We start from the raw sequence: 27,056 nt of genomic DNA on the forward strand, positions 1-27,056 counted from the left end.
ACTGCTGCATAACAAGGTGTCAGGAAGACAGAGAGTGGTTGAGGAAATGGGCAGTCATTGAGGAAACCAGGGAGCTCTAACTACTTTACTCTAACTACTCCTGCTGTGGTTCTCAACTAGAGGCTGTAGTAAGAATTGTCTGTGGGGCCCTCCTTCAGATCTGTTCAGTCAGTCAGTCTTCTTTAGTAATGGGGATTGTCTATTTTCTTCTAAAACTCTGTATATGATTCTGATAAACACTTCTTCTCTACTATTTTGACATTAGGTTATTCAAGGTCAGTTTCTTCTGAATTGGTGTACGATTGACTATTTAAACTGTGTGAGGGAGATGGGAAAGAGTTGGACACTGATTAGTTTATCTAGTCACCATGTTTACTTTGTATAGAACTCTTGCTGCTGAGACTACCGTATCGGCTGCTGGCTCTTCCTGATTTAGTCATCTGTTGCTAGATGGAAGGGTCCTGTGATATTATGCCTTATATTACCATGCTTGGTACTACTTACCTCTGCATTTGGCTGTGGTCAACAAGTAATGCAGAAGTGACTAGAAGTTACTATAGATATGGGTTTAGAGGTGGCTTTTCTGTGCAGGTAGAAGTTAAATTGAAATCCCAAATGCCGTGACGTTCTCAGTGGGAGAGTTTTCCTTTTAGAGGGAATGTATGGCTGAAATACAGTGAAAAATGTTGGAGAAGGAGGCTAAAACTATATCCTATATCATCTTATATAGGATTCGTAAAATAGTTTGTGTTTTATTCTAATTATGATAGGAAGCCATGTGAAATGACAGAGTTCAAGTAAAGAAATTTGACTCATGCGTTTAAAAATGTTATAATGGAGCAATCACTGAATGAAGAACAATGACTTAAAAATAAAAAAAATCTAAAAATTATATATTTATTTTTATAGACAGGGTCTCATTCTGTCACCTAGTTGCTGCAGTGCAGTGGTGTGATCATAGCTCATTGCATATGATCATAGCTATGTGATCATAGCTCCTGGGTTCAAGCAATCCTCCTGTCTTGGCCTTCCAAGTAGCTGGGAATGCAGGTGTTTGTCACCACACTCAGCTAATTTTAAAATTTTTTGTAGAATTGGGGGTCTTGCTTTATTGTCCAGGCTGGTCTCCAGCTCATGGCTTCAAGCAATCCGCCTGCCTCGTCCCCTCAAAGTATTGGGATTACAGTTGTGAGTCACCATGCCTGGCAAAATATTTTAAAATTTCCTTGCTAATGTAACTTTGGCATCAATATAATTTAATCATTAGTTTCTGTTCTTTTTAAATTTAAAAGTACTGTTTTTAGATAACTGAGTTAAGACAGTTTCTTTTTTTTTTTTAAATTAAGACAGTTTCTGATTTGGACTTGGATATAGTCTATCTATAGTTTGTCCATTATCTGTTGTATTAATAAATGGCTAGTTTCTACATATCAGTCAATAGTTATTTACTAATTACATAGTAACATTTCACAGGGAGTTGTGGGAAGTAGAAAATAAGTACAAACGAGCCCCTGCTACAGTTCAGAGGAGCCAACACTAGAAGTTATCAATATCTATCTTTAAATTGTGATTTTTCTGACAATCATCAACTAAAGCAATGGCATGGCATTCCAGTACCATGGTGTTTTTAGCTTGCTTTTTGTTTTTTAAAATTCAGACTCACAGTTTTTTAATACTTTATTTTTTATTTTTAAAAAATTGGGATTAAAATTACATAACATTTGCCTTATTAACCATTTTTAAATGTATAGTTCAAGGCATTAAGTACATTGACATTGTGCTATCACCACTGCTGTTTATCCATAGCAGATTCACAAATTTTGATGATTTTCTGAAAAATAGGAATTAAATATATTTTACTTAATATATGTAATTATTAATAAGTGTGAAACCTCATGTAAAGATCAGTTTAGTATTAGTTAACTTTTAGAGACAGCAAAGAAAAATAAAATGAACATTAGGGATAGCTCTTGCATTAAATGTTAGGATTCCTATATGTGATTATTGTTAATATTTTAATATCAAGTTATATAGTTAGGCGTTGTGTCCCCACCCAAATCTTATCTTGAATTGTAATCCCCAGGCATTGAGGGAGAGACCTGGTGGGAGGTGATTGGATCATGGGTCTGGTTTCCTCCCTGCTGTTCTCATCGTAGTGAGGGATTTCTCATGAGATCTGATGGTTTTATAAATGGCAGTCTCTTCTGGGCTTTTCTCTTCTCTCTCCTGATGCCATGTGAAGAAGGTCCTTGCTTCCCCCTCACCTTCTGCCACCTCCCCAGCCATGTGGACCTGTGAGTCAATTAAACCTCTTTTCTTTATAAATTACCCAGTCTTGAATGGTATCTTTATAGCAGTGTGAAATACATCAAGACTTTTTTTTTGGGGGGGGGATGGATAATCATTTCATAGAATGGTAAAATCTGGGAAAATGTGATTCCATAGGCAAAGTATTGCCTTATGAAAAAAAATTTGAGACATACCTAATGTGTAAAGATGGCCATAATAGAAGTAAATTATTAGATGTTGCTTGGGAAAATATATTTCAAAAGAAAAAAGATACTGAATAACAAGGAGACAAATTAATGGTATCCAGTGTTTGGGGCTTTGCTCAAAATGAGAATACGCATTTTAGGCCAGGCACGGTGGCTTAAGCCTGCAGCCCCAGCACTTTGGAAGGCCAAGGTGAGAGGATCACTTGAGGCCAGGTATGGGCAACATAGCAAGACCCCATCTCTACCAAATATTAAAAAACTAGCCGGTCATGGTGGCATATGCCTGTTGTCCTAGCTACGCGGGAAGCCGAGGTGGGAGGATTGTGTAAGCTCAGTGAGCTATGATGATCATGCCACTGCACTCCAGCATGAGTTTCTGGATTCTCTTTAATAATTATAGCCAACATTTTTTGAACCTTTACTATATGCCAGGCATTTGCACTTGCATTTCTCTTTTATTTTTTTTTTTTTTGAGACAGAGTCTTGCTGTCTTGCTCAGGGTGGAGTGCAATGACCTGATCTCGGGCTCATTGCAACCTCCTCCTCCTGGGTTCAAGTGATTCTCCTGCCTTAGCCTCCTGAGTAGCTGGGATTACAGGTGCCCACCACCACGCCCAGCTAATTTTTGTATTTTTAGTAGAGATGGAGTTTGACCATGTTGGCCAGGCTGATCTCGAACTCCTGACCTCAAATGATCCTCCCGCCTTGACTTACCACAATGCTGGGATTACAGATGTGAGCCACCGTGCCTGGCTGCATTTCTCTTTTAATACAGCAGTCATATGAAGAAACTGAAGCTTGGGTTGTTCAAAGTCATGTAGTTGGTGCTGGTTTTTCAACCAGGTGACTCTGCAGTTGGAGCTCTTAATCACCATGTCATATTGTTTGTTTTAATAAAGCATAAGTTTTAATAAAGCAATATCCTAGATTATTAACCATGTATGTTTACTTGAATATAAAATATTAGAAAATAATTTAACTCATACTACATATTTTATTTTGTGAAGTTTCATAGTGTAAAATAAAAGTAAGGGTATGCTGGGCATGGTGGCTCATGCCTGTAATCCCATCATTTTGGGAGGCTGAGGTGGGTGGATCATTTGAGGTCAAGAGTTTGAGACCAGCCTGGCCAACATGGTGAAATCCCACCTCTAACAAAAAATGCAGAAATTAGCCAGCCGTGGTGGTGGCGATGGCAGTGGCGGCGCACACCTGTAGTCCCAGCTACTTGGGAGGCTGAGGCAGGAGAATTGCTTGTACCTAGGAGGCAGAGGTTGTGGTGAGCTGAGATCGTGCCACTGTACTCCAGCCTGGGTGACAGAGTGAGAACCTCTCTCAAAATAAATAAATAAATAAAATAAGTAGATAAATTAATTAATTAAAAGCAAGATAATTTTAAGAAAATTCTCTAATGTGTAAAATTAAGGATGTTGTTTTCCTGCAGTCATCATTGTGACTTAAGGTTAAAGATTTTAGCCATGCATGTTGCTTAAACTATACAGTGCACATGATTGAATATTACTCTTGTAAATAATATTTTTCAAGCATGAGAAGTCCTAAACCTTCAGTGGCTCCCCATTGACTGTCTGTCTATACAGAAAATGAGCAAACTGCTTAACCTAGGTTTTAAAGGGGTCAGCTATTCCAGCTTTCCCTTTCTCAACTATGCAGGTTTTTGTTTCATGAACTGAATTTGTCATATCCACTTCTATGCTTTTGTTCATGGCTTCTTTCTGTTTGAAATAACCTGCCATCTTCTGCTTCTCTATTTCTGCTTTCTAGTTTATCCCTTTTTCTTCCCAACATTTTCCTTCTTCTGAACTCTAAATCCTTTATTAGGTGCTGTATATATCCTACCTTGTTTTATTTAGTTGTTTACCCAACTAGATAGGTCTTTTGATAGAAATGGCTGTTGCTGGTGCTTTTTTGTAGTTAGTGTCATATACACAAAGATCTCAATAATTGCTTGCTGGTAAAGAGGATAAGCCATATATGCAGTCTCAGTAATGTTGCTTAATTAACATTTTCATTTTGTTCATCCTGTCTCATAAATCTCGTTTATAATCTGAAAATATATATTCTTGCTTGAAGTATTTTGGTGTTTAATTTCATCAGGAAATGAAAGACTCTCTAAAAGAAAAAAAGCTATATTTTGTATTGATTAGCAAAAATAGCAAAAAAATTATGATCATAGTAATATGTGAATTTTTAGAAATGAATATTCTCTTGACAGTTGAGATATTTAATTATCCTTACTTTATATTGGTTCTGAAAAATATATTCTTTCTTTTTTTTTTTTTTTTTGAGACAGTCTTCCTCTGTCACCCAGACTGGAGTCCAGTGGTGTGATTTCAGCTCACTGCAACCTCTGCCTCCCAGGTTCAAGTGATTTTCATGCCTCAGCCTCCTGAGTAGCTGGGATTACAGGCATGTGCCACCACGCCTGGCTAATTTTTGTATTTTTTGTAGAGATGGAGTTTCACCATGTTGGCCTGCCTGGTTTCGAACTCCTGGCCTCAAGTCATCTGCCCTCCTCAGCCTTCCAAAGTGCTGGGATTACAGGTGTGAGCCACCATGCCTGGCTGAAAATATATTCTTTATAGTTCTGAATTATACTTTCTAAGTTTGGAATGTACATGGAGAAAGCATTTAAGTTTAGCTTTTTTGTGCTGTTAGTGTTTTTCTACTTCCAACTCTATTTAAAAATTTTAAACTGTGAGAATTTTCTTCCCCATTTGATACTTTATCTTTTCCTCATCCATTGTTGAGTTGTGGAGTACTAATCTCAGGAGAAACATTTATTAAAAGTAATTGCAATTAAATTAGCTGGGTATGGTGGTGCACATCTGGAATCCCAGCTACTTGGGAGGCTGAGGCAGAAGAATCACTTGAATCTTGGAGAGGTTACAGTGAGCTGAGATTGTGCCACTGTATTCCAGCCTGGGTGACAGAGTCAGACTGTCTCAAAAAAGCAAAGAAAAGAAAAAGGAAATTTACTATATTAAGAGTCTTAGTTGGAATTAAAATTTCATATTCATAATTTATGGGCCACTTGAAGAGAAAGTGATTTGTATGTACAGTCCAACTCTGGACATTGTGGGTTCTTTTTTAATTGTCTCTATATTTTTAATATGTGAGTGTATTTTTTAGTAATTTTTAGGAATGTGACTTGTTAGCACTAATGCTTATTTGGACATCATTTTCAGCATTTTTGATTTTTGCCACATTTAAATGTATCAGAGTTTAGACTCCTTTCTTAGCTCATCATTAAAGTGTTCTGCTTCTTAGGAAGAAATGAAACTAGGACACTACTGTCTTTTTTTCTAGGTACACACTAATGGATGTGGAAGCTAAGTGCTGTACTCTTGAGATCTGGGTGGCACCTCCCATGTGTCTAGAAGATAGAGTATGGGTTCAAGAGGAGTATGGGCTTTTACATAACTGGTCCCCAAAAGTCCCAAAATGTTTATATATTGCCTGCTGACTCCTCTGACTGTCACAAAGATCAGGAGATGAGAATTTTCTTCAAACTCTAGTTTTGTCTAAAGGAGCTTTGTCCCAGGAGAATGCATAATTTAGGTATCATCCTACTTACCAAACTGGTGTGCATGTGTATTTCTTTTTAAATAATTCTTTTACATTAGTTTTACTTTCCTTTTGCAGACTAAGTAGGAATAAACGTTATTTATTTATTTGTTTGTTTTTTGAGATGGAGTTTTGTTCTTGTCACCCAGGCTGGACTGCAGTGGCACGATCTTGGCTCACTGCAACCTCTGCCTCCCAGTTTCAAGCGATTCTCCTGCCTCAGCCTCCCGAGTAGCTGGGATTACAGGTGCCCACCACCACGTCCAGCTGATTTTTTGTATTTTTAGTAGAGATGGGGTTTCATCATGTTGGCCAAGCTGGTCTCAAACTCCTGACCTCAGGTGATCCACTTCCCTCGGCCTCTCAAAGTGCAGGGATTACAGGCATGAGCCACTGCGCCCTGCCAATTTTTTTTTAAATTTTCATGGTATTCCTCTTATGGCTTAAGAAAATAATCAGCAGAGTACCCCTTAGAACTTTTATGATTTCACTACCAATTTTCTTTTGGTTTGTTTTTTGGTCTTTTTAGAGATGTATTTTCACTCTTGTTGCCCAGGCTGGAGTGCAATGGTGCGATCTTGGCTCACTGCAACCTCTGTCCCTCCCCGCAACCCTGGCCCCACTGGGTTCAAGCGGTTCTCCTTCCTCAGCCTCCCAAGTAGCTGGGACTACAGGCGCATACCACCACGCCCGGCTAATTTTTGTATTTTTAGTAGAGACAGGTTTTCACCATGTTGGCCAGGATGGTCTCCATCTGTTGACCTCGTGATCCACCTGCCTCAACCCCCCAGAATGCTGGGATTACAGGCGTGAGTCACTGTGCCCGGCCGCAAATGTTTTAATTTTTACTTAGAAGCAAATTTGAGTCATTGGAAAAGTATATAACACCTTAAATATTCATTACATAAACCATCTTGTCAGGGATAAGTACCTTGGTTTTCTTAAATAAGTATATTTTGAATGTAAAACTGAAAGTGTGATTTTCCAACCCGTATATTATAGTAATTGGCATTAAGTGTTGCACATTTAAATTATTAACTGCAAATGATGTCATAAATTGATCTAACTTTGTTGATTATCAGGCAAAAACATGGTGAATAAAGGAAGTGCCCCTATTTTTGTATTACAGAGGAAGTTAGCATGTTTTGTGAATATCCATGATATTAAACTGTTACAAAAGATTGGAGGGAGGGAGGGAGCGAGCGAGTGAGAAACAATTAGCAGTTTCTGCTTTAACTAATTTTTTATTTTTATCATACTTATGAACTCCTGTAAAAAGATTTATCTAAATTGTCTTTTTTCTTTGTTGGTTTTATTGAGGTGAAATTCATATAATACAAATTAGCAATTATAATGTGTGTATTTCATTGACATTTAATACATTCACAATGTTGTGCAACTACCACCTGTATCAAGTTTCAGAACATTTTTCTAACTCCAAAAGAAAACCCCTATTAAGCAGTCATTCTCCTTTTCCTCCTCTTATCCCCCATAAACCACAAATCTGCTTTCTGTCTCTATGGATTTACCTATTTTGGATATTTTACATAAATGAAATGGTATTGTATGTGACTTCTTGTGTCTGGCTTCTTTCACTTAGCATGGCACTTTCAAGGTTCATTCACATAGTAGCATATATCAGTACTTCATTCTTTTTTATGACTGAATAATACTTTATTGTATGTATATAACACATTTTGTTTATCCATTTATCTGCTGACGGACATTTCAAAAGACTGTTCCACCTTTTGGCTTTTGTGAATAGTGCTGACATCAGTATTTGTGTACAAGTATCTCTGTTTAAATACCTGCTTTTAATTATTATTATTATTATTATTATTTTTTCTTCTCGAGACAGAGTCTTGCTCTGTCACTGAGGCTGGAGTGCAGTGGCATGATCTTGGCTCACTGCAACCTCCGTCTCCTGGGTTCAAGCAATTCTCCTGCCTCAGCCTCCCAAGTAGCTGGGATTACAGGCACCCGCCACCACACATGGCTAATTTTTGTGTTTTTAGTAGAGACGGGGTTTCACCATGTTGGCCAGGCTGGTCTCGAACTCCTGACCTCAGGTAATCCACCCACCTCGGCCTCCTAAAGTGCTGGGATTGCAGGCATGAGCCACTGTGCCCAGCCTGTTTTTAATTCTTTTAGATATATACCTAAGAGTGGAATTGGTGGGTCAGTGGCAATTCTGTGCTCAACTTCTTTAGGAACCGACAAACTTTTCCACAGTGACTGCACCATTTTAGAGTCCTACCAGCAATATATGAGGATTCTAGTCTGTCTCTTAGCTGTCACTTGCCATTTTCCCTTTTTTAAAAATAGCCATCCTAGTAGGTATGAAGTGGTAGCTCATTGTGGTTTGATTTACATTTCCATGATGGCTAAAGAGGATGATCATCTTTTCATGTGCTTATTGGTCATTGTATTTCTTCCTTGGAGAAATGTCTATTTAAGTCCTATGCCCATTTTAAAATTGGGTTGTCTCTTTTGTTGTTGAGTTGTAAGAGTTCTGTATATATTCTGGGTATTAATCCTGTATGTGATTTGCAAGTATTTCCTCCCATTCTGTAGGCTGTCTTAGCTTTCTTTTTGAGATGGAGTCTCACTCTGTTGCCTAGGCTGGAGTGCAGTAGCACGATCTTGGCTCACTGCAACCTCCATCTCCTGGGCTCAAGCAATTCTCCTGTCTCAGCCTCCTGAGTAGCTGGGACTACAGGTGCACACTACTATGCCTGGCTAATTTTGGTATTTTTAGTAGAGAAGGGGTTTCACCATGTTGGCCAGGCTGGTCTAGAACTCCTGACCTCAAGTGATCCACCTGCCTCGGCCTCCCAAAGTGCTGGGATTATGGGGGTGAGCCACTGCATTCGGCCCATACTATTCTCTTATCCTTTTCTGTAAGGTAATTAGTAATGTCTTTATTAAATTGGCTTTTAAGTAGAGCTTTTAATTTTTTGTTGTTGTTATATCATTTCTTAATTTGGTATGTTTTTGACACAGCCAGCTTTGTTTCACTTGCTTCAGAAGGTGGGGAATTGAAAACGAATGAGTAATACAACATCCAAAAGTTACTTTGTACTGGATTTTCTGTATATGAGTTCAAAGAAGGGTTCATCAGACCACCAGACCATCTCTCTGCTACATCAGTTATAGAAACATTTGAGAGATTATTATAAAAAAAGGTATTTCACATATAATTTTGTGTAGTGCTGTTCGTAGTCTGCACCTTTCTGAATCTTGTAGTATAAGGCACTTGATATAATTTTATATTATTGAATCTTCCACATGCTTGGTTTTAGTTATATTTCTTTTCTTTTCTTTTCTTTTCTTTTTTTTTTTTTTGAGACAGAGTCTCACTCTGACAGCCAGGTTGGAGTGCAGTGGCACGATCTTGGCTCACTGCAACCTCTGCCTCCTGGGCTCAAGCAATTTTCCTGCCTCAGCCTCCCGAGCAGCTGGGATTATAGGTGTGTGCCACCACGCCTGGCTAAGTTTTATATTTTTAGTAGAGATGGAGTTTCACTATGTTGGCCAGGCTGGTCTTGAACTCCTGACCTCAGGTAATCCTCCCACCTCGGCCTCCCAAAGTGCTGGGATTACTGGCGTGAGCCACCTTGCCCAGCCTTAGTTGTATTTCTTTAAATTAGGTTTTTGTGCCTGTAGTTCCAGCTACTTGCAAGGCTGAGGTGGAAGGTTTTTTTGAGCCTAGGAGTTCTAGTTCAGCCTGGGCAACATAGCAAGACTCTGTCTCTAAAAATAATAATAAAAAATAAAGGGTTTAGGCTGGGCACGGGGACTCATGCCTATAATCCCAGCACTTTGGGAGGCCACAATAGGATGATCTCTTGAGCCTAGGAGTGCAAGACCAGCCTGGGCTACAAAAAATTAAAAACAAATCATCTGGGCATGGTGATGCAAGCCTGTAGTCCTAGCTCGTTGGGAGGCTGAGTTGGGAGGATCACTTGAGCCCAGGAGGTCAAGACTGCAGCTTGGGCAACAGAGCAAGACTCTTTTTCAAAAAAAGGTTTATGCTTACATTTTTCTGGGTGACTGTGCCTACGTTAGGTTTATGCCTAAGAAAGAGGGCCTACAATCTTTATAATTTAACAGCAAACATATCCTGTAAATGGTAAGAGATCCATATGAATGCATCGATGAGTAAATTAAAACATCTGAAAATGTAACAACAGTAAAATATTAAGGTGGCTTTTGGAGAGAGTTAAACTCTTGGTCTAACTTGTAGGTAATTATATGAAATATCTTTGTTTTATTTTGAGATGGAGTCTCGCTCTGTCACCCAGGCTGGAGTGCAGTGGTGTGATCTTGGCTCACTGCAACCTCCACCTTCTGGGTTCAAGCGATTTTCCTGTTTCAGCCTCCTACGTAGCTGGGATTTCAGGTGCCTGCCACCATGTCCAGCTAATTGGTCTATTTTTAGTAGAGATGGGGTTTCACCACGTTGGCCAGGCTGGTCTCAAACTCCTGACCTCAAGTGATCCCCCCACCTCGGCCTCCCAAAGTGCCGGGATTACAGGCGTGAGCCACCGTGCCGGCTGAATATCTTTGAACCTGCAATGTTCTTAAAGTGGTCAGTGGTATTAATAAAAAGTGTTTTGCGTATGCATTTGTGCTTTTTTTTTTTTTTTTTTTTTTTGCTTCATCCTGGTGGGAATAATAGTGCATTTTGCGTGTCAATGAGAACTATACAGTTTGGTTAAAAAAAAGATGATAACAGATAGTAAACCTAGGACTCATCAGGAAGCCAGGATGTATAACAGTGTCTAACATAGAATAGGTGTTTAATAAATGTTTGATTCAATAAAAAACCATGAAACTGCTTGAGTAGTTCGCTAAAATATAAACGAGGCTGAGATCAACTAAATTAGAATTATGTCCTTTAAACAAGCTACATTTTCTAATACCATAATAAGATTACTGTAGCAAATGTACAAGTGTCGTGAGATCACAGGGGCAGAATTGTCCCTCTGGAGAGAGGGCTATTGAAAATTACGAAAGAGAGGCCGGGCACGGTGGCTCATTCCTGTAATCTCAGCACTTTGGGAGGCCGAGGTGGCGGATTGCTTGAGGTCAGGAGTTCAGACCAGCCTGGCCAACATGGTGAAACCCCATCTCTACTAAAAATACAAAAATTAGCAAGGTGTGATGGTGCATGCCTGTAATCCCAGCTACTCAGGAGGCTGAGACAGGAGACTTGCTTGAACCTGGGATGGGGAGGTTACAGTGAACTGAGACGGCGCCACTGCACTCTGGCCTGGGCAAGAGAGCAAGATTATGTCCCCGTCCCCTGCCAAGAAAAAAGAGAAAAGTGAACTTGTGTTATATTTATTACAAAAGTAATTCAGGTAAGTTATAGAAAATTTAGAAAATACCGCAGCCAGGCACAGTGGCTCACGCCTATAATCCCAGCATTTTGGGGGGCCAAGGCGGGAGGATTGCTTGAGACCAGACTGGGCAATATAGTAAGACCCCTTGTCTTAAAAAAAAAAAGTTAGTTGGGTGTAGTGATGCATCCCTGTAGTCCCAGGTACTTGGGAGGCTGAGGTGGGAGGGTTGCTTGTTTCCAGGAGTTTGAGGTTACAGTGATTGTGCCATTGCACTCCAGCCTGGGCAACAGAGAGAGAGAGCCTGTCTTAAACACACACACACACACACACCCAGAAAAGATTTAGAAAGTATAGATAAATATAAAGCTGAAATAAGTCACTTGTTATCCTAATATCTTTTTTAAACTTTTTTCTGTCTATAAAAATGAGATCATTATACACATGTGTGATATATATGTGTATACACACACATATATGTATATATACACATGTATATATGTATATACACGTATATATATACTCATGTGTATATATATACACGTATCACATATATATGTATAATGTGTATGTATACACACATATCACACATGTATATATGTGTATATATATTATGTATAAAGCAGGATATATATATATATAGCTTTGTAGCCTGCTTAAATCACTTACCAGTAAGTCTAACATGAGACTTGGTGCTGAAATATTGGAGATTAGGAATCCTGCCAGAAAGTTTCCTGTGTATTTAATATAGTCTTACTTATCAAATGGCCAGCTGGATATAGTGACTAGATTTTCCTGTGTATGGAATAGACATTATTGGGAAAGTTGGTTTGTCCATATCATTTATTTAAAATCACATTATTAGTATTAATAATATATATTATGCACATATGGTAGTCTACTTACCTACTTGTTTGGTATTTTAAACTTCTTAGTTTATCAACCATTTTTTTAACTTTTACTTTAAAATGAACAATTTTATTATAAATACGCTGTAAACCGCATCAGGACTTTTAAAGTATTTTCTAGTTTATGAGAAGAAAGAGTTGGAATGGAAATGTCCTCTTTAGAGAACATATTTACTATCTAAAATTCTGTGATGTCCATCTATGATGGACAACAATGACAAATTTGAATGAAAACAAAAAAACAAATAGACATTGAATTGTGAAACAAATAGAACACTTAATTTATATGTTAGGAATTTTCGGGAAAGCATGGAGATTGGAATGCAAGGATATGGACTGAAGAGTAGTTTTGTTGTCAGGGAAACAATTGAAAGAAAAGGAGACCTTCTTTGTAATTAATCTGACACTTCTTGGGGGACTTGTCATTGTGCAGTTTGGTCACTAACAGAACAGAGGCTGCACATTAATTAACTGGACTGTTTGCTACCAGGAGGTGTCCATAATACTAGAAATCTACTCATACTATTAGTAGTGGCAAATAGTGCAGGATTTAGGGAATTCTGGGTCAGGATATCAGCATGAGAGCTCCTGAACATAGTTCTACCATTCCATGGTGGAAGTGTTTGCAGTCAGCCCCACTTGGGTGTAGGCATCTTTGGGCCCCTTGGTGTTAGTTGAAGCCAGAAGGAGCTCAGATCTGCAGATGCATCCTATTCCCGTATTTCTCCTACAAAGCATTTTCATCATTCCTTTTTTTATAGATGAGGAAACTGGCTCAGACAGATGTTCATTGGTTTGAGAACGCTCCCAGAAATTCTGCTTCAGTCTTTCTGGGTCAGCCTTTGGAGAGTCTTAATTTTTATTAAGCACAGCAGCTAATTCTATTCTATTTGGCTCTTGAACTACAGATTGAGACACACAGGTAGGACTCCTGACTTTTGGTTGGCCATTGTGAGTTTTTACTTCCATTTTTCTTTTTCTCCAGAAAAATGTTTACCCATCATTGTGAGTTTTGATTCGTATTATCTAAGTATGTTGGTCAGTCTCTCATTCTTCCAAGGCCTCAGATGACTCTCCAAGATAATATTTGAAGATAGAGGTCATAATAATTGCACAATAACTACTTTCTGTACTTTACATAAACAATTTTTTTAAAATGTGTGTCTGTGTTTAGTGGGGAAAAAACCTCCCACTAAACACAAACACACATTTTCAAAAATCTATTAAGTTTTACTAAGAAATTATACTTTTATTAGGCCGGGCATGGTGGCTCATGCCCTGTAGTCCCGGCACTTTTGGAGGCCAAGCTAGATGGATCACTCGAGCCCAGGAGTTTGAGACCAGCTTGGACAACATCGTGAAACCTTGTCTTTACAAAAAATAATTAGCCAGGTGTGATGGTGCGTGCCTGCAGTCCCCAGTTACTTGGAAGGCTGACATGGGAGGATTGCTTGAGCCCAGAGGTCAAGGCTGCAGTGAGTCGTAATTATGCCACTGCACTCCAGGCCAGGTGACACAGCAAGACCCTGTCTCAAAGAAAAAATTATACTTTTATTAAAAATAGTTACTGACTATTGGCCGGGTGTGGTGGCTCACGCCTGTAATCCCAGCACTTTGGGAGGCTGAGGCAGGCGGATCACAAGGTCAGGAGATCGAGACATCCTGGCTAACATGGTGAAACCCCGTCTCTACTAAAAAATACAAAAAAATTAGCCGGGCGTGGTGGTGGGCACCTGTAATCCCAGCTACTCAGGAGGCTGAGGCAGGAGAATGGTGTGAACCAGGGAGGCGGAGCTTGCAGTGAGCTGAGATGGCGCCACTGTACTCCAGCCTGGGCAACAAAGCGAGACTGCGTCTCCAAAAAAAAAAATAAATAAAATACTGACTATTGACTCGTAAATGATTGGGACCTATTAATATTTCTCACACAGCAATTTTTATTTAATGAAATTATGTCAATAACTACAAAACAGTTTAGTATGGATTACTATTTCTGTTCTTTATAGAACAAAGTCCTGTATTATCCTATATTTATACAAAGCTTTTTTAAATTATAAAAATACTTGGTTATTATAGAAAAAGTTTGAACGTATAGAGATGACAAAAGAAAGTATTCGTAATTTGACACCCCAGAATAATCACTGAAAGCATATTGGTGTACATCATTTACAAATGTGGCAGTGTTTACTCAGGTTGTTTTCAACATAAATACAATATTTTTCCAAAGATTTTATTTTATCTCTCTTTTTATTTTTTTCATTTTTTTTTGAGACAGAGTCTTGCTCTGTTACCCAGGCTGGAGTGCAGTGGTGTGATCTAGGCTCACTGCAACCTCTGCTTCAGCGGAAGTTCAAGCGATTTTCCTGCCTCAGCCTTCCAAGTAGCTGGGACTACAGGTGCGTGCCACCATGCCTGACTAATTTTTGTATTTTTGGTAGAAAGGGGGTTTCCTCATGTTGGCCAGGATGGTCTTGAACTCCTGACCTCAAGTGATCCCCCTGCCTTGGCCTCCCAAAGGGCTAGGATTATAGGCGTGAGCCACTGCGCCTGGCCAGACCTAGTTTTAATGGCAAATAGTTATTAAAGACAGAGTTCATACTTACTATTCGTCTTTCAGAAGAAAGGTGTCTACTTGAAACTCTAATGACAGATCACCGAATAACCAGTAGTGGTAACTAACACTGGCTGGTAAGTGAGAACTTAGTAAAATTCTGTTCATCCTAAAATAAGTCTCTATTTAAACAGTGGAGGTATACAGAGCCATTTTTGTAATGTATTATGTGGGAATGAAGGGATGGTATTTGGAAAGAGGCGCTAACTGCATGTAGACTTGTGAGAATTTTTGCTAGTTTTCTCACTTTTTGAATGAGGAGATTGGGCCAGTTGAGCTCTTGTTTGTTTAGTACTTTAGGAAAGGGTGGAAAGAGTTGTCTTTTAGCAAACATATGTTTAATATGTGTTATTCCATTTAATGCTTAACCACTCCATGTAAAGTAAGTGTTTTATCCTCATTTTAAAAATTTTAATTTTATTTTATTATAAGTTCTAAGGTACATGTGTAGGATGTGCAGGTTTGTTGTAAATGTATGCCATGGTGGTTTGCTGCACCTGTCAACCCATCACCTCGGTGTTAAGCCTGGCATGCATTAGCTATTTTTCCTAATGCTGTCCCTCCCACAACCCCCTGACAGGCCACAGTGTGTTGTTCCCCTCCCTGTGTCCATGTGTTCTCATTGTTCAGCTCCTACTTATAAGTGAGAACATGCAGTGTTTGGTTTTCTGTTCTTGCATTAGTTTGCTGAGGATGATGGCTTCCAGCTTCATCCATGTCCCTGCAAAGGACATGATCTCATTCCTTTTTATCCTCATTTTTATAGATAAGGAAACTGAAACTCAAAAGAGTTTTGTTTAGGTCACATACCCAGGTATTTCTGGCTTTATCTTCATTTCTTTCCCTTATATTTACTTTGTTCTCATTTATAATATTCTTTCCAACTCTAAAATTGTGGTTCTGTAACAGTGGAAAGAACACTGTAATGAACCCTCATTTACCCCATTTACAAGATTGTTATCCTATGGCCGACTTGTTTCATCTGTACCCCTTTATAGTTACCTCCCAGCATTAGTTTCTCCCACCACATTACTTTGACACAGAACTCACCATTCCCTCCCTCCCTTCCTCCCTCCGTCCCTCCTTCCCTCCTTCCTTTCTTCCCTTCCCTTCTCTTCCCTTCCTTCCCTCCCTTTTTTCCCTCCCTTTCTTCCCTTCCTTTCCTTTCTTTCTTTCCTTTCTTTCTTTTTTTGATGGAGTTTCGCCCTTGTTGCCCAGGCTGGAGTGCAATGGTGCGATCCTGGCTCACTATAACCTCTGTCTGTCCGGTTCAAGCGATTCTCCTGCCTCATCCTCCCAAGTAGCTGGGATTATAGGCATGCGCCACCACTCCTGACTAATTTTGTATTTTTAGTAGAGACAGGGTTTCATTATGTTGGCCAGACTCGTCTCAAATTCCTGACTTCAAGTGATCCACCCGCCTCAACCTCCCGAAGTGTTGGGATTACAGGGGTGAGCTGCTGCACCCAGCCTCACCATATCATTTCATCTGCAGACATTTCAGTATATAGCTCTAAAAGAAACTTGAACACCTGTGAAAAGAAGGGAATACAAATAAAAAAAGAAACTATTTTGTAAAAATTTAAAACATAACCACAATACTATTATCACTGTAAAAACAACAGTTCCTTCCTGTCTACTCAGTGATTTTTATTTAATTTTAATTTTAATTTTTATTATTTATTTATTTATTTGTTTTTTGAGATGGAGTTTTGCTCCTGTTGCCCAAGCTGGAGTGCAATGGTGGAATCTCGGCTCACGGCAACCTCCGCCTCCCAGGTGCAAGTGATTCTCTTGCTTCAGCCTCCCAAGTAGCTGGGATTACAGCCATGCGCCACCAGACCCGGCTAATTTTTTTTGTGTTTTTAGTAGAGACGGGGTTTCTTCATGTTGGTCAGGCTGATCTCGAACTCCTGACCTCAGGTGATCCACCTGCCTCGGCCTCCCAAAGTTCTGGGATTACAGGCGGGAGCCACTGCGCCCGGCCTACTCGGTGATTTTTATAATTTCTTTTTAAACTGCTTGAGATTCATGTTAAGACCCCATACATTTTAATTAGTTGGTATGTCTGTTAAGTCTTTAATCTACACATTTCACCTCTATCTCACTTTCTCGTTTTCTTGCATTAAAAAAAAAACTGTGTTTGTGTGTGTGTTTGTGTACATGTATGTGTATGTATAAAGAAACTGGGTTTTGACTTTCAGACATCCTCATACCGTGGAGGCTGTGATGGTGTTCAACGTTTTTCTGTCTCATATATTTTATACAATTTGGTAATTTGATTTAGAGTATTACTGTCTAATATAACGTAAGCCATAAATTTAAGCCATATATAATTTGAATTTTTCCATGTATACTTTTTTAAAAAGTGAAAAGAAACGGGTAAAATTGGTTTGAATAATATTTTTATTTGACCCAGTATATCCACAATGTTATTATTTCAACATATAATCAATGAAATTAATGAAGTATATTGCATTCTTTTTTTGGTATGAATCTTAGAAATTTGGTGTGTATTTTATACTTACAGCACATCTCAGTATTAGCCACATTTCAAGTACCCAGTAGCAGTATGTGGCTAGTGACTCCTGTATTGAACAGCACAGATTTAGAGAACTGATCAGTCAGGCTTTTTGTTTTTATGTCGGGAAATAGAGAATGCCTGACTCTCTTGGTGTGGTGTTATTGGCAGCCATTCATGAACATTGTTTTTATCTATTGACTTATTAGGGCTTGCAAAGTGGTGATATTTTATCCTTCTACCTTCATTTATTATCTATAATACTTATCTAAAGGAATACTTCCCAATCTTGACTATTTGGTCACACCCCCGTCACCCGCCAAAAAACCCTACACAGTTCATATAGAAAAAGGATAAATAATGCTTGACCTTTTTCTTTTATTTACCAGTTTTCCAAATAATGAATTTGTTTCCTACCATTGTCCAAAAGTAACTGGGGAATATTTTGTTTTCAACTGTCATAGATATTTTAGCTTTCCTTGCTTCTTGGAATATTAGTCAGTGTCCTTCAGAGAAACAGAACCAGTAGGGTATGTGTGTCTACACCTTTATAACTATATTTGTATCTGTATCTATCTATATCCCTATCTGTAGATCTGTTTATCTTCAATATAGAGATTTATTTGGAATTGACTCATGCCATTATGGAGGCTGACAAGTGCCAAGATGTGCAGTCGGCAAGCTGGAGACCCAGGAGAGCTGACGGTGCGGTTTCACTTTGAGTCTGAAGCCCTAAGAAATGGGAGAGCTAATGGTGTAGTTAGAGACTGAGGATTGGTTGGTTGACTCAAGACCTAGGAAGAGCCAATATTTCAGTTTGAAGGTGAAGGCAGAAGAAATCTGATGTTGTTGCTTGAAGGCTTAGTCAGGAGGAATTAGTTCTCTCTTACTTGGGGGAGGGTCAACCTTTTTGTTTTAGGCAGGCCTTCAACTGATGAGGTGGGGCCTACCCACATTAGGGAGGATAATCTGCTTTACTTAGTCTACTGATTGAAATGTTAATCTTATCTAGAAATACTCTCACAGATACATCCAGAAAAATGCTTGACCAAATGTCTGGGCACCCTCTGGTCCAGTTAAGTCAACACATAAAATTAACTGTCACATCCAGGCTCATTTTGTACATTTCCTGCCCTAAATATTGTTGTCAATTAATGAATGCCCTTTGATGATACTTTTGATGATGAAAACACTTTGAGATTCATACTTTTCAAAGCTTTACTTTTAGTGTTTTTTCATTTGGAAAGGTGTAATTTCTTAAAAGTGATTACATTATCTTATACTTAATTTTTAGATGCCTTTTCTCACTTTTGGGAAGGAGGTTTTTGGTGTCTACTCTGTCACTGTCATATTGATGTTTGTTTCTGATAAAGTGCTTGAGAGAAGCATAGAATGAAAACTTACAGCACAGAGTCATACCTAGTAAAATGGATACACGTGGTTTATAGTTATCTCTCTCTCTCTTCTTTCTTTTCTTTTCTTTTTTTTTTTGGCAGAGTCTCACTCTGGTTACTCAGGCTGGAGTGCAGTGGCATGATCTTGGCTCACTGCAGCGTCGACTTCCCTAGGCTCAGGTGATTCTCCTACCTCAGCCTTCTGAATAGCTGGGATTACAGGTGCATGGCACCACACCCAGCCAATTTTTTGTGTTTTTAGTAGAGATGGGGTTTCACCACTGTGTTGCCCAGGCTGGTCTCGACCTCCTGGACTCAATCCTCTCGCCTTGGCCTCCCAGAATGGTGGGATTACAGGTGTAAACCACCATTCCTGGCCATTCTTTGTATCAACCTGAACAATTTTACCTCTTAGTATAACAACTGAATTACAGACACAATTGAGTTTATCCTCTTCATTTTTTTTTTTTTACAGAAAAGGAAACAGAGGGCCAGATCTAGTTATTGGGGATGACTTGGTCTTAGAGTCGTCAGCATGCTATAGTGGGAGTTCAGAGCCAGACTAAAATGGCTCAGATTCTTAGCATTGCCATTTACTAGTCATGTGACCTTGAGGAAACTTGATTTTTTTGGTTTATTTATAAACTACAGATAATAACTATGTCATAGGATTACTGTGACAGTTAACCAGGATAACTTTTTTTTTTTTTTTTTTTTGAGTCAGGGTCTCACTTTGTCACCCAGGCTGCAGTATAGTAGCACGATCTTGGCTCACTGCACCCTCTGCCTCCCAGGCACAAGTGATCCTCCCACCTCAGCCTCCTGAGTAGCTGGGGCTATAGGTGTGTGTAACCATGCCTAGCTAGTTTTTTTGTGTTTTTTTAAAATTTTTTGTAGAGACAGAGTCTCACTGTGTTGCCCAGGCTGGTCTTGAAATCCAGAGCTCAAGCAATTCGCCTGCCTAGGCCTCCCAAAGTGCTGGGATTATAGGCATGAGCCACCATGGCTGGCCCAAGATAACATATTTTAAAGAACCCAGTAGTGTGCCTGACACATTGTAGGTACACTGTAAATTCTGTTTTTTTCATGTCCTCCCAGATTGCAGTTTTTTCTGGCATATTGTTGCCTCTTTTTTTTTTTTTGATGGAGCCTTCCTTTATCACCCAGGCTAGAGTGCAGTGGTGTGATCTCGCTCACTACAACCTCTGCCTCCCAGATTCAAGCAGTTCTCCTGCCTCAGCCTCCTGAGTAGCTGAGATTATAGGCACTTACCGCCACACCCAGCTAATTTTTGTATTTTCAGTAGAGAGGGGGATTCCCCATGTTGGCCAGGCTGGTCTCGAACTCCTGACCTCAAGTGATCTGTCCGTCTTGGCCTCCCAAAGTGCTGGGATTACAGGCGTGAGTCACTGCACCTGGCCTCTTGCCTCCTTTTTGAATTTAACATCAAGTATATCTAAATTAGCTGAAAATAATATGCTTTGCTTACATTTGTTACTTTGTTTATAGTATTTGCTTAGCAAACTTTTTTCCTTAATAGACTAAAAAAATTTGGTCCTTTTCTGAATTTTTCTGGGTGACAGTTACTGAAATTTAAATTGAGAAGATTTGGCCAGGCCTGGTGGCTCACACCTGTAATCCTAGCACTTTGGTAGGCTGAGGCATGCAGATCACTTGAGGTCAGGAGCTCAAGAGCAGTCTGACCAACATGGGGAAACACTGTCTCTACTAAAAATACAAAAATTAGCCGGGTATGGTGGTGGGTGCCTGTAATCCCAGCTACTTGGGTGGCTGAGGCACAAGAATTGCTTGAACCCCGGAAGTGGAGGTTGCAGTGAGCCAAGATCACACCACTGCACTCCAGCCTGGGTAATAGAGTGAGACTCTAAATAAATAAATAAATAGAGAAGATTTTACTTTTCATATTGAAGTACTTTATCCAAAGTAACTTTTGTTATTATATCCTAATTTATTGTAATTATTGAATATTAGTTACAAATAGTTCTTAATCATATTTTCTGTGTTAGCAGGGTACAGTGTAATTATTTTCATGCTTGTGTTTTGCTACAGTAAACAGGATAGTTTAGAAAGGCTATAATTAATAGATGTTCAAAAGTTGCTTTGATGTCCTTAGATAAAAGCTATGCTTCCAACACCAAATGCTAGTGTTTATAATTATCATTCTCCTTTTTAATTTGAAATAATGGCTTGAGTACTGTAGTGCTAGCTCCAGGATTCTTAGCCTGTATTGTTTAATGTGAATGTGCAGAAAACATTTTAGAATTTTTTTTTTTTTTTTTTTTTTTTGAGAGAGGATCTTGCTCTATCACCCAGGCTGCAGTGCAGTGGCGTGATATCAACTCACTGCAACTTCTGCCTCCTGGGTCCAAGCAGTTCTCATGCCTCAGCCTCCCATGTAGCTGGTACTATAGGCATGTGCCGCCACACCCGGCTGATTTTTGTATTTTTAGCCAGGCTGGTCTTGAACTCCTGGCCTCAAGTGATCCGCCCTCCTGGGACTCCCAAAGTGCTGGGATTGTAGGCATGAACCACCACACCAGGCCAGAAATGATTAACATTTATCTTTCAAAAAATGCACTTTTAGATTCAGGTTGTTTGCTATTTGAGTGTAGTTGCAGAAGCATGTTGTCAGATAGTTGAATACTGACTTTCCTGTGACATTAATAGATAGCTTTCTTTGTTGTGAGGTATAAAAATACAATTGCTGATGCCCAAGGTTGTGTTTCATAAGGTAAATGAATTTTATTTGAGGTTCTGTAGACTTCTAATTGGGAGATCCTCGAGGTGATGAAATAGGAAGTTTAACTACATTTTTTTTTGGAGTAGTTTTCATTTGCTTTCTCCATTTTCTTGTATCTCATCTTGTCTGTAACTACTTGTAAATGCAACTTTTACCTGCAACCCCTGAAAAGTAACTGCTCAAAGGCTCCCAATTTCTCATAATCACCAAAATCAATTGATTGGCTTTTATTTTTTCAATTCTCATTGTGCTTATTCATTAGAGAGAGTTGGATTCTGTTAATCTTCATGAAAGATCTCATCTCTTTGCTTTCCTTGTACTGTATCTTCTCTTTATCTCTTGAGCTGCACCTCTTTTCCCTTCCTTATTGGCCCAACTTCTTACTTCTATGCCCAAGTACCTGTATCTCAGGACTCACTTTTTCTAACATTTCTATTGTCATCATCATCAGTCAGTCCACGTTCAGATGGCTCTTATGCATTCTTTTGTCTTTACCACCTTAATTAAATGATTCTGAAATCTCTTGATCCCTTTTCCTGCACTTAAGGCTGTTACTCTTACTAATGGGAATCTTCAGCTGGTTGCCTTGTTGTCTCCTATAACTTTTGGTGTGTCCAAAATCAAAGTCTTCATCTTAGAACAAACTTCATGGCCTTCCTTGATCTTGTTATTGGTACTGGTATTATTATTCATCTAGGCCCATTTTAATAATCATTGATTCTTTCTCTTATCCCCCTTCAATTTATTTAGGCACACAGTTCTAGTCTAACTTTGTTTAACACAGTTTGGGCTGGGCACGGTGGCTCATGCCTGTAATCCCAGCACTTTGTGAGGCTGAGGTGGATGGATTGCTTGAGCCCAGGAGTTTTAGACCAGCTTGGTCAACATGGTGAAACCCCATCTTTACTAAAAATAAAAAATCAACCAGGCATATTGTCACATACCTGTGGTCCCAGCTACTCAGGAGGCTGAGGTAGAAGGATGGCTTGAGCCAGGGAGGCGGAGGTTGCACTCAGCTGAGATCGTGCCATTGCACTCCGGCCAGGGTGATAGAGCCAGAGCTTGTCTCAAAACAAAATGAAACAAAACAAAACAAAACACCACACACAGTTTGGAGGATGGTGGCTTTTACAAAATTGAGGTTAGTTGATGGGTTATTAATTCATTTGCTGATTCGGCCTAAGAGCAGGAGGAGGTTCTTATTTCTTAAATAGAAGTTTTGTGGGGACTGTGGTTGAAAAGAAGGTGCCATGGACTTGTAGAATCCTTTTAAAGTTGCTGGTGCTTGGGCATGACTGAGGCTCTGACCTTTTCTGTTATGATTTCCTGTTAGTTGGAGAGGTACCACTTCAATCCAGGCACCTTTTTTACATTAACACGTCTGCTTCAGTGTCAGGCAGTTCATTCCAAAGGGAATGAACTGGAAATCATATCAGAAAAGGTCAGAGCCTCAGTCATGCTCAAGCACCAACAACTTTAAAAGCAAGGTGTTTGGCAGAGTGGATACACACATACAACTCAACTTTTATGGACTGTGCCCTTCGTTTCCAAACTTAGTTTTCCGCCTAATTTATCATTATCAGAACCCTCTGCAAAGTCTTTTATTGTGATGGGTGTTATATCTGATTACCTTTTTTTATTCCCCTGCACATCTGAAACCTGGCATGCCCATTTCCCATCACTCAGTCCACAGTAGACATGTTTCTTGGCCAGTTATAAGGGCGGAGGTTGCTGGGATTCTTTTTTGTGCATCTTATGGTTGCTAAATCAGAAACTTTTTAGATGGATGAGCTGGCACTTGCAGTACTAGTGCTTAGTGAAAGAAGGAAACAGACCTCAACATGCCACAACAAATGCACAAAACCAAAAATTTTATCACATTATAGTTAATTACTTCAGAAGGCAATTTAACTTATCTAGATTATCTGTAAATGCTGACGAAGTCAGAGTGGAGAATAGCTCAAACCCTTGCTAGACAAATAAAACTGTTGTAACTGTTAATTTTGTTCATTAGAGAAGAATTATGAAGAAAGATATTAATAAGGTGTTTCATGTCTTGACTGTTCTCTAGATGGTTCTTTTCTAGAGTATTTCCATGTTCTCTGCTTCTTTCTACCAGATATTTGGTGATGGATATCATACTTAGGAAAGTAAAGTAAAAGGAGGAAGTTCCTTTTTGCTAATAGGGAAACTTGGTCACATTGGCCCACATATATCTAATTACTGTAATCTATATGTTATTTGCTAAATAGCAATTCTTAAAAGTTTGGTTTTATGCATTTTAACCTAGATTGTTAATGTAGCTATTGTCTTAGGTTCAACAATGATTTGTTTTTAGCCAGGTTTAGCATTCAGAGGCCTTTATCCACATCAGTAAACATATCCCACAGCATCATTGTTTATGACTTCATAGTATTCTGTTATATGATTGCACCATATTTTTTATTACTTAATTTTTTGATAGATAATACATGTACGTAGTGTAAAATACAAACGATCTGAAAGAGTATACAGTGAAAAGCAAAGTGTCTCTCTTTGTTCCCTTTTCAGGATGCAGTAACTGTTACACATTTCTTTTTTTTTTTTTTTTTGAGACGGAGTTTCTCTTTCGTTGACCAGGCTGGAGTGCAATGGCACGATTTCATTTCACCGCAATCTCCACCTCCCTGGTTCAAGTGATTCTCCTGCTTCAGCCTCCCGAGTAGCTGGGACTACAGGCACGTGCTACCACACCCAGTTAATTTTTGTATTTTTAGTGGAGATAGGGCTTCACCATGTTGGCCAGGATGGTCTCAATCTCCTGACCTTGTGATCTGCCTGCCTCGGCCTCCCAAAGTGCTGGGATTAGAGGTGTGAGCCACTGTGTCTGGCCTACACATTTCTTTTGTGTTCCTCCAGAGATATTCTACATAAATACAAACCAATACATAATCATGTATGATATATATGCACACACAAAAATGGCAACGTATTGTACCTTCTGTTGTGTATAATGCTTGTTCTTCCCCCTCAATTAAAAGATGTTCCATAGAGGTTCATAAAATTTTGCTTCATTGTTTTCCGGTTGCTTAATATTCTGGTTTATGAGTCTGCCATAATTTATTTAACTAGTTTATTTTTGACTATTCAATTTTCAGATTGTTTGTTCTGTCAGTTCACCCATGTGCAATCATTACAGCCTCTCTTACCACATTTTACATGGTGTCATCCTCTGGGCTTGATCTGCTTCTCCTGATCAAACTGTGAGTGAAAGCTCTTACAGAAGGAAATCAGTATCACACCGAATAGGGTGAGACAGTGCTTAATGTTTACAAATCTGTTTTATGGTAGAAATATATGAAAAATAAAAATTCTGACTTTTCATTTTCTCTTAAGAAACTTCTTTTTTTTTTTTTTCAAAGAAATTGCATAAGAAGTGCTACCTTGTGTGGGAAGTGTTATCCTAGTCCTGATTCTTTCCAGTCAGGCAGACTTACTTTATTTTTCCACAGATTATGTTTTTGTTTTAGGATTTGAGTACTGAATTATCCTGATTACTACTACTGACTAATTGTAAACTCCAAAAAATGAAGAAAAAAGAAATATGCTAGCTGAATTTGGAAGGAAATAATCATTTCTGTTTAGCTCTGTTTTAGGGAAGTACTGTCGACTCAACTTCACGCATTTGTGTCACTTGAGGTGGTTGCTTTTTATGGTCCAGATTTATATTTCCCTCACTAGAGTACTGGACCCTTTTGTCAGAGGGTAAACATGGTGTTTTTGAAGCCTTCATTGAAATTGGAAATAGGAGCATGGAGGAATATTGGGGAGTTTTGAAATAAACATGGATGGCCGAGCATGGTGGCTCACGCCTGTATTATCACCGCTTTGGGAGGCTGAGGCTAGTGGATCACCTGAGGTCAGGAGTTTGAGACAAGCCTGACCAACATGGTAAAACCCTGTCTTTACTGAAAATACAAAATTAGTTGGGCCTAGTGGTGCATGCCTATAATCTCAGCTATTGGGGAGGCTGAGGCAGGAGAATCACTTGAACCCTGGAGGTGGAGGTTGCAGTGAGCCGAGATCACCTCATTGCACTCCAGCCTGGGCAAGAAGAGCAAAACTCTGTCACAAAAAAAGAAAAAAAAAAAAGAAATAAACATGGATATTTTTCAATTAGACTAGAACATTCTCATGAATTTTTGGACTAAAACAGAAGATTTTAGAAGATAATTTTGAGTTTAAGTATCACCTAGGGTCTAAGAGTCTGAGTTTTATTTTCTTCCCTTATCAGTGTTATTTGGAAAAGCTGGAGAGGAATTAATTGAAATGAGTCTAAGAAACAAGGGGGTTACTTAAGGCTTCAAAGTAGCTTGGAGGTTAAATTAATGTGTTTATTTATTGCTAATTTATAGATTATATGATTTCTCAATTACACTGAAAAATCTCAGGTATAAACCTTCCAGGAGTCTGTTAGCTGCATTCACTGAGAATATAGCATGTGCAAATAAACTCCTTTAAGGCAGTGGGCCTCACGTTTGTTTGTTTGTTTGTTTGTTTGTTTGTTTGTTTGTTTTGAGACAGGGTCTCACTGCAGATTTGACCTCCTGGACTCAAGCGATCTTCCTGCCTCAGCCCTGGAGTAGTAGTACTACAGGCATGCGCCACCACACCCGGCTAATTTTTGTATTTTTTTGTGGAGATGCGGTTTCACCATGTTGCCCAGGCTGGTCTTGAACTCCTGAGCTCAAGTGATCCTCCCTCTTTGGACTTTCAAAGTACTGGGATTACGGGCATGAGCCACTGCGCCCAGTCTCACATTTTAATGTGCAACGGAGTTTCCTGCAGAGGTTGTTAAAAATTCCTGGTTGCCATTCCAGAGATTGTAGTGGCACATCTCTGGGATAAAACCTAGGGATCTTTCTTTTTTTTTTTTTCAAGACAGAGTTTCGCTGTTATTGCCCAGGCTGGAGTGCAATGGCACGATCTCGGCTTACTGCAACCTCCGCCTCCTGGGTTCAAGGAATTCTCTTCTCTCAGCCTCCCTAGTAGTTGAGATTACAACAAGTATGCACCACTACGCCCAGCTAATTTTTTATCTTTTTAGTAGAGACGGAGTTTCACCATGTTGGTCAGGCTGATTTTGAACTCCTGACTTCATATGATCCGCCTGCCTCGGCCTCCCAAAGTGCTGGGATTACATGCGTGAGCCACTGTGCCTGGCTGGGATCTTTCTTAAATAAACACATTATGTGATTCTGGTCTGTAGACTACTTTTTGACTATTATAGGAGTAAGAATTATGATTTTTTTAAAAAAATTAATTTTTACAAAAATAGAGACAAGGTCTTGGTATGTTAAGCAGGGGTCTCACTATGTTGACCAAGCTGGTCACGAACTTCTGGCTTCAAGTGATCCTCCCACCTCGGCCTTCCAAAGTGCTGGGATTATAGGCATG

General features: G+C 39.2%; 1 protein-coding gene across 6 annotated transcripts in view; it reads left to right on the forward strand.

Annotated features, from left to right (window-relative positions):
• MEMO1 (mediator of cell motility 1) overlaps window positions 1–27,056 on the forward strand; it is a 143,575-nt gene that overhangs the window by 30,143 nt on the left and 86,376 nt on the right. The window contains exon 1 of one of the 6 annotated variants that reach the window (XM_055377677.2): window positions 18,095–18,170. The exons of 4 other annotated variants lie outside the window; for them this stretch is intronic. In XM_055377677.2, the coding sequence (XP_055233652.1) occupies window positions 18,110–18,170 (61 nt within the window). In that variant the 5' untranslated portion in view covers window positions 18,095–18,109. Of the gene's footprint in view, window positions 1–18,094; window positions 18,171–24,772; window positions 24,910–27,056 lie in introns of those variants that run through there. One more of the 6 variants, XM_019021343.4, reaches the window with a different exon arrangement.

This window comes from Gorilla gorilla, chromosome 12 (assembly GCF_029281585.2).
Source record: "Gorilla gorilla gorilla isolate KB3781 chromosome 12, NHGRI_mGorGor1-v2.1_pri, whole genome shotgun sequence".
In the NCBI taxonomy this organism is placed as follows: domain Eukaryota; kingdom Metazoa; phylum Chordata; class Mammalia; order Primates; family Hominidae; genus Gorilla; species Gorilla gorilla.